Source organism: Rhinopithecus bieti, unplaced genomic scaffold (genome assembly GCF_001698545.2).
Source record: "Rhinopithecus bieti isolate Rb0 unplaced genomic scaffold, ASM169854v2 scaffold_15006, whole genome shotgun sequence".
NCBI lineage: Eukaryota > Metazoa > Chordata > Mammalia > Primates > Cercopithecidae > Rhinopithecus > Rhinopithecus bieti.
The window spans coordinates 77,744-85,998 of NW_016808074.1; the positions used below are offsets into that span (position 1 = coordinate 77,744).

An 8,255-nucleotide genomic window follows, 5' to 3' on the forward strand; every position below is an offset into this window, starting at 1 on the left:
CCACCTCGCCCGGCTAGTTTTTTTTTTTTTTTTTTTTATATTTTTTAGTAGAGACGGGGTTTTACCGTGTTAGCCAGGATGGTCTCGATCTTCTGACCTCGTGATCCGCCCGTCTCGGCCTCCCAAAGTGCTGGGATTACAGGCTTGAGCCACCGCGCCCGGCCCCAGCTTTTTTTTTTAAAGCTTCCACATACGAGTGGGAATGTGCATGTTTATGTTCCTGGCTTATTTCTCTTAAATAGTGTCCTCCATTTCCATCCATGTTGCCTGAGGTGATAGGATTTCATTCTGCTCTTTGAATAGTATTCCTTTGTGTGTATAAACCACATTTTCTTTATCCATTTATCTGTTGTTGGACATCTAGGTTGATTCCATATTTTGGCTATTGTGAATAGTGCTGCAGTAAACAGGGTGTCGATGTGTCTCCAATGTGATGATTTTCTTTCCTTTGGATAAAGTCCCAGTAGAGGGATTGCTGGATGATATGGTAGTTGTATTTGTAGTTTTTTTTGTGTGTTCTTTTGTTTTTTGAGACGGAGTCTCACTCTGTTGTCCAGGCTGGAGTGCAGTGGCGTGCTCTCGGTTCACTGCAACCTCTGCCTCCCGGGTTCAAGCGATTCTCCTGCCTCAGCCTCCTGAGTAACTGGGATTACAGCCGTGTGCCACCACGCACAGCTAATTTTTGTATTTTTAGAAGAGACGGAATTTCACCATTTGGTCAGGCTGGTCTTGAACTCCTGATCTCGTGATCCACCCAGCTCAGCCTCCCAAAGTGCTGGGATTACAGGTGTGAGCCACCACGCCCGACCATGAGTTCTCTTTTCTCTGCATCCTTGCCAGCATCTGTTTTTGTCTTTTTGATGATAATTATCCTAAACGGGGAGAGGTGATACCTCATTGTGGTTTTGATTTGCATTTCCCAGATAGTGATGAGTGTGTTTTAATATATTTGTTGACCATTTGTATGTTGTCCTTTGAAAAATGCCTATTTGCCGGGCGCAGTGGCTCAAGCCTGTAATCCCAGCACTTTGGGAGGCCGAGACGGGCGGATCACGAGGTCAGGAGATCGAGACCATCCTGGCTAACACGGTGAAACCCCGTCTCTACTAAAATACAAAAAAAAACTAGCCGTGCGAGGTGGCGGGCGCCTGTAGTCCCAGCTACTCGGGAGGCTGAGGCAGGAGAATGGTGTAAACCCGGGAGGCGGAGCTTGCCGTGAGCTGAGATCCGGCCACTGCACTCCAGCCTGGGCGACAGAGCGAGACTCCGTCTCAACAAAAGAAAAAAAAAAAAAAAAAAAGAAAATGCCTATTCAAGTCGTTTGACATTTTTAAATTGGATTGTTTGAGGGTTTCTTTGCTGTTGAAATATTTCGGTTGCTTGTGTATTGTATTCTGGCTTTATTTATTTATTTATTTATTTATTTATTTTGAGACGGAGTTGCTGTGTTGTCCATGCTGCAGTGGCACGATTTCAGCTCACTGCAACTTCTGCCTCCCGGGTTCAAGCAATTCTCCTGCCTCAGCCTCCTGAGTAGCTCAGATTACAGGTGTGCGCCACCACACCCAGCTAATTTTTGTATTTTTAGTAGAGATGGGTTTTTGCCATGTTGGTTAGGCTGGCCTCAAACTCCTGACCTCAAGTGATGTGACCACCTTGGGCTCCCAAAGTGCTGGGATTACAGGCATGGCCACTGCATCTGGCCTCTTTCTTGATTCTTGACATTTTTCTTATACTGTCACTGAGTGGGTTCTACATCAGAAAAAGATGAATAGGCCAGGTGTAGTGGCTGAATCCTATAATGCCAGCATTTAGGGAGGCCGAGATGGGAGGATTGCTTGAACTCAGGAGTTTGATACCAGCCTGGGCAACATGGCAAAACCGTATCTCGACAGAAAATACAAAAATTAGCCGGGTGTAGTGGTGCACGCCTATAGTCCCAATTACTCCAGAAGGCTGAGATGGGAGGATCACTTGAGCCTGAGAGGTTGAGACTGCAGTGAGCCTTGATCGTGCCATTGCACTTCAGCCTCGACAACAGAGTGAGACGCTGTCTCAAAAAAGGAAAAAAGAAATAGAATGTGGAGATAAGCAGATTTCAAATGTGAAGTGAAAAAGAAGCTTTTCATTGTTCAAACCATATTGCTAAGTGAGAAAAGCAAAGTACAGATATGTGTAGAATCTATGACTTTTTTCCTATAAGATGAAAAACCTATAATATAATTGACACACACTGAATAATGAGCAAAGGGAGACACAATTCTATGAGGATAATACTATACTGCAAATTTCACCTTCTGTTTTTACTTATTCATTAAATTATTTATTTAGAGACAGGGTCTTGCTCTGCTGCCCAGACTGGCCTCAAACTCCTGTGCTAAAGTGATTCTCCCTCTAAGCCTCCCAAGTAGGTGGGTGAACAGGCACACTTTTTCTCCACCTTGGTATTGTTCAATGTTTTAATAAAGAAAAGAATCTCATTTTAATGACAAAACCAACAAGGGGACCATTTTTAATCACATGCTGACCTTAATTCCATGTCTTCTTAGACATCACTGTTAAAACTTCTGGGCCAGGTGAGGTGGCTCATGCCTGTAGTCCCAGCACTTTGAGATGCCGCCTCTGGTGGATCACCTGAGGTGAAGAGTTTGTGACCAGCCTGGCCAAAATGGTGAAACCTTGGCTCTACTAAAAATACAAAAATTAGCCGGGTGTGGTGGCAGGCACCTGTAATCCCAGCTATTTGGGAGGCTGAGGCAGGAGAATGAATTGCTTGACCCAGGAGGAGAAGGAGGTGGCAGTGAGCCGAAACTGCGCCATTGTACTCCAGCCTGGGCAACGAGAGAAACTCCATAATAAAAAAAAAAAAAAACCGGCCGGGCGCGTGGCTCAAGCCTGTAATCCACATAAGCCTTTGGGAGGCCGAGACGGGCGGATCACAAGTCAGGAGATCGAGGACATCCTGCTAACACGGTGAACCCCCGTCTCTACTAAAAAATAACAAAAATCAGCCGGGCGAGGCGGGCGCTGTAGTCCCCAGGCTACTCCGGAGGCTGAGGCAGGAGAACTGGCATAAACCCGGAAGGCGGACTTTGCAGTGAGCTGAGATCGCCACTGCACTCAGCCCGGGCGACTAGAGCGAGACTTCCGCTCAAAAAAAAAAAAAAAAAAAAAAAAAAAAAAAAAAAAAAAAAAAAAAAAAAAAAAAAATTCGGCGTGGGGCAGGCGTCGTTAGCCCAGCTACTTGGAGGCCGAGGCAGATAATCGCTTGAACCCAGGAGGTGGAGGCTGCAGTGAGCCGAGATTGTGCCACTGCACTCTAGCCTGGGCAACAAGAACAAAACTCTGTCTCATAAATAAATAAATAAATAAATAAATTAGCTGGGCACAGTGGCGTTGTGCCTGTAATCCCAGCTACTCCGGAAGCTGAGGCAGGAGAATCGCTTGAACCCAAAAGGCGGAGGTTGCAGTGAACCAACATGGCGCCACCGCACTCCAGCCTGGGACAGAACGACACTTTGTCTCAAAAAAAAAAAAAAAAAAAAAAGAAAAAAAGAAAAGAAAACTACTGTGAAGCGTAAATTTTTGTCACCATCCACTAATATTTCAATAGAGCTATTTCTGTCATCATATTTATTAGATAGTCGTTGGTAATAAGTTTCTGTAACTGGCATTTCTCCTCTTTCTGGTGTCATATTCCTCATGCAGAACACTCCCCGCTGTCACAAGAGAAACAAATGATAATCACTTCCCAGGAAAGATACAAGCTCGATAATTCAACATACGCCCAATGTCTCCAGGTGGAGATCATCACCGCCTGGGATTTCTCTCATTGTTCTTTACCTGAGACTGACTTCAAGTTCCTAAAATGGGTTGAAAATATAAGTTAGAGGCCGGGCGCGGTGGCTCAAGCCTGTAATTCCAGCACTTTGGGAGGCTGAGACGGGCGGATCACGAGGTCAGGAGATCGAGACCATGCTGGCTAACACAGTGAAACCCCGTCTCTACTAAAATGCAAAACTAGCCGGGCGAGGTGGCGGGCGCCTGTAGTCCCAGCTACTCGGGAGGCTGAGGCGGGAGAATGGCGCAAACCCGGGAGGCGGAGCTTGCAGTGAGCTGAGATCGGCCACTGCACTCCAGACCGGGCGACAGAGCGAGACTCCGCCTCAAAAAAAAAAAAAAAGAAAATATAAGTTAGAATACCAAGTAAGGGACATTACATTACATGAATAATGTTTTGCTTAATGAATTGGACACAATAATTGACTATATAAGCGGGAGAGTTGTTTTTCCATGGGAACAACTGATTCACCTTTGTACTCTTGCTTTAGCCTCTCCTCTGTCTTCCTTGGCATGGTCCTATCTGGATTAGTTATCTTGTTCCTGGCTGACTGAAAAATCAACTCTAATGCCTCAGAGTGAGGCGGGAGAATAGGGAATTAGGGGAACCAAGGATGAAGCCATAAGCGAAAGAACAGCAGGTGCAGCTAGTTCTAGGCAAGATGAGGCAGCACACAGGCCACATCCTCACTCCTGTGATAACAAGACAGAAGTCTCCACTTCAGCCTGATTGGTTGTGCACCAATCCTTCATAGGCTTGGAGGCCTTTAAAGAGCTCTTGGGGTACTATAAAATTCTAGCTTATTATTAATGGCAAAAACCGCAATTACTTTTGCAGCAACCTAATAAAACCCTAAAAAACATTGTAATCGGGGTTCTTGAGCCCCTTGGTCGCCTGTTCACACACCTGCATTCCACTTCTGTGGAGTGTACTTTCACCTTAATAAATCGCTTTCATTGGTTCGTTCTTTCGTTGCTTTTTTTGTGCGTTTTGTTCACTTCTTTGTTCACTGCACCAACAACCTGGACAATTCACAGTCAAGACTTTCCATCCGGTAACAAGAGTGCATTCATGTGAATTATAACACAGTAATATTTATCAGTCTCTACTTCCAGTGCAGGCATTTTGTGTCTAAACGATTGTATAAAGTGATACACGGATTTGGATTTGTAGCCTTTGGGAGCATTCACAATATTTTTAGCGCCTGGGAGCTTAAATTTCCAAAAATGTGAATTAATATTTTGCAAACACTTGGGTGGTCAGTTACAAACAGGGATTCCCCAGGAATCTCAATATAGCCTCTAAGGAGGGGCGAGACCATCCTCTGCCCTAAAAGGATGCGCGCTTTAATGAGCCCCCTGAGGTGGAGCTGGGACTTCTGCAGAAGGGCCTTTGGGAAGCGGCAGCTTTACTACCTTGGAACCTGGGGAACTACATTACCCAGTAAGCTCTACATTGAATGACAGCGCTACAGAACCAGTAAGGGCTCAGAATAAAGGCGTTTCTGTGTGCGCACGTAACGTAGTGGTGGGATTCTCAGCGTTCACTGGTAGCGGCCATTTTGGTTCATGTTGGGTGTGTGTGTGCGGTTTGTGAGGTGAGAGGCGCTGGAGCTGTGGGTCCGAACCGCGGTGTCTGAACCCAGAAGTTGGAGAAGAGTCCTTCTCGCTGCACAGAGGCGGATCGTAGGCCCTGTAACGGCGCCCGCCTCTCCCGGCCGTGCTTTCCCCACGTACTCGGATGGCGGCGGCCGCACTGAGGCTCCCGGCTCAGGTAATTGTGCCTTCCCTGTCCTCAGGTCACCTCATCCTAACCCGAGTCCTAAAGCAGCGAGCGAGCGGCGACTGTTCACAGGTCTGCAGCCCGGACCCGGCGTCGGGATACTGAGGCGTTCGCGGGAGAGGTCCCTGTTTCTGACACCTATGGGAAGCGGTGGGTAGAGCGACAGGCACAGGGGCCGGCGCGGGCAATGGCCTGGAGTTGGACGGACCCGGGAGGATGGAACCGGGGGTTCACAGGCGCCCGTAGGGAACAATGTGTGAGGCGAAGCTTCTCTTGGAAGAGCAGGCTGGGGGCTGTGTATTCACTGTGAAGACGCTAGAAGCCATGGAGAGTTTCGAAGAAAGGAGGGATGCGATCCAAGTCCAGGCTTTTAATGTTTCCCAAAGGTCAAAGGAAGAACATAGTAGAGGGAATGAGGACCTTGGGGTTCTGGGAGGTTGACTCCTTTGTTGATAGATCACATAGGTGGTAGAGATGACATTTTGCACTGAGACACGCAGGTCGGACAGCCACTCCGAGGTCACCTGGCTCCAGCGATAAGAACAGGTTCAAGGAGACCTCAGCTTATCAGATCCCCATTGTAACGTCTGCCTTCCCCTCAGACACTCCTGGCTGCAGAAGCACTTAAAGAACCCACTGAGGGGGCCGGGGGAGGTGGCTCACGCCTGTAATCCCAGCACTTTGGGAGGCCCAGGCGGGCGGGTCACCTGAGGTCGGGAGTTTGAGACCAACCTGACCAACATGGAGAAACCCCATCTCTAACAAAAATACAAAATTAGCCGGGCATGGTGGCGCATGCCTGTAATCCCAGCTACTCGGAGACAGAGGCAGGAGAATTGCTTGAACTCGGGAGGCAGAGGTTGCGGTGAGCCGTTGCACTCCAGCCTGGGCAACAAGATGAAACTCTGGCAAAAAAACAAAACAAAACAAAAAAAACCTACAGAGGGAACTGGAAGGTGTTCCATTCCTTCACTGGCCTTATTCTCCATTCACATGTTCTCTAGCTTGTGATGTCCTGGAATACGGCCATGGATATCTGAAGCCACACCTGGTTCTGTGGGGGTGTGGAGCCATGCAAGAAGGCTTTCACAGAATGACTTGGGAACTGCATTGCTATTGGGAACCATGAGAATTCTGTGGTAATATTGGATCCTGTTTGAATTTGCCAAGCATACGCTGAATTCTGTCAGCCACATTGTGGCATGAGGCCAAAAATGAAAGCCCAATGTGATGGGCCACCTTGATGTGTGGTGATACTGTATGACCTCAAATGGCCTGAGCGCAAACCCCCTTCCCACTCTGTTCTATTGGATAATGTATCCTGGCCTAACAACCCTTTTCATTAAGGGATCAGGCACAGTTTCTGATTATTATACTTTGTTCTGAGTTTCAATTCCATTTCTACTCAGAATTATTTAAGCAAGTCAGTGGAACCCTCTTGAGAAATCAGGGGCTATCACACCCTTTCCATCCTACAAAGTGCGCATAACACAGTCCCTGGTTTCCCTCTGTTGTCCACAGTGCAACCCCCATGTGGTCCTGTCTGCCAGGCTGTGAGTTATTTGATTTTGAAATTGCTGTTAATGGCATCTGTACTCTCAGGTGTCAGTTGTTTCCCCAACACTATAACCCTAAGGGGAGAATCCCACTCAGAGCAGTAGAAGGAAAAGAAGGGGATTAAAATACTTTAAGTTGTTGACCAGGCTTCAAGGCTCATGCTGTAATCCCAGCACTTTGGGAGGCTGAGGTGGGAGAATTGCTTGATGCCAGGAGTTTGAGATCAGCCTGGGCAAGTTAGCAAGACCCCAGATCTTGAAAGTGGTTGATGTTGCACATGTTAAGATCCCATCTCCACAGAAGGCTGAGGCCTGGGAAAAGGGGTTTGAAGTTTCCGCGAGCCATGATCACACTACTCCCCTCCAGCTTGGGCGACCAGAGGAGAACCTAACTAAAAGAAACCAAAACTGTAATTTGTGTTAAGGCTCAAAAGAGGCTGATGGTTGGGGGATGTCTCATTGGGGTGGCCATGGCATGTGCCTGTGCTGTCTAAAGAATGGTGTGTAAGGCTGGGTGTGGTGGCTCATTCCTATAATACCAGCACTTTGGGAGGCCAAGGCGGGTAGATCACCTGAGATCAGGAGTTAGAGACCAGCCTAGCCAACATGGTGAAACCCCATTTCTGCTAAAAATACAAAAATTAGCCAGGTGTGGTGGCAGGTGCTGTAATCCCAGTTACTTGGGAGGCTGAGGAAGGAGAATCGCTTGAACCTGGGAGGTGGAGGGTGCAGTGAGCTGAGATCCCACCACTGCACTCCAGCCTGGGCAACAAGAGTGAGAATCTGTCGGCCGGGCGCGGTGGCTCAAGCCTGTAATCCCAGCGCTTTGGGAGGCCGAGACGGGCGGATCACGAGGTCAGGAGATCGAGACCATCCTGGCTAATACGGTGAAACCCCGTCTCTACTAAAAAATACAAAAAACTAGCCGGGCGACGAGGCGGGCGCCTGTAGTCCCAGCTACTCGGGAGGCTGAGACAGGAGAATGGCGTGAACCCGGGAGGCGGAGCTTGCAGTGAGCTGAGATCTGGCCACTGCACTCCAGCCTGGGCGGCAGAGCAAGACTCCGTCTCAAAAAA

The 8,255-nt window shown here is 48.0% G+C and overlaps 1 protein-coding gene across 2 annotated transcripts in view; it reads left to right on the plus strand.

Annotated features, from left to right (window-relative positions):
* The first annotated feature begins 5,393 nt into the window (after positions 1-5,393).
* The window catches only part of LOC108537731 (zinc finger protein 418), an 8,671-nt gene continuing 5,809 nt past the window's right edge, over positions 5,394-8,255 (plus strand). For both annotated transcript variants that reach the window (XM_017885392.1, XM_017885393.1), the window contains exon 1: positions 5,394-5,614. In XM_017885392.1, the coding sequence (XP_017740881.1) occupies positions 5,582-5,614 (33 nt within the window). In that variant the 5' untranslated portion in view covers positions 5,394-5,581. The remainder of the gene's footprint in view (positions 5,615-8,255) is intronic.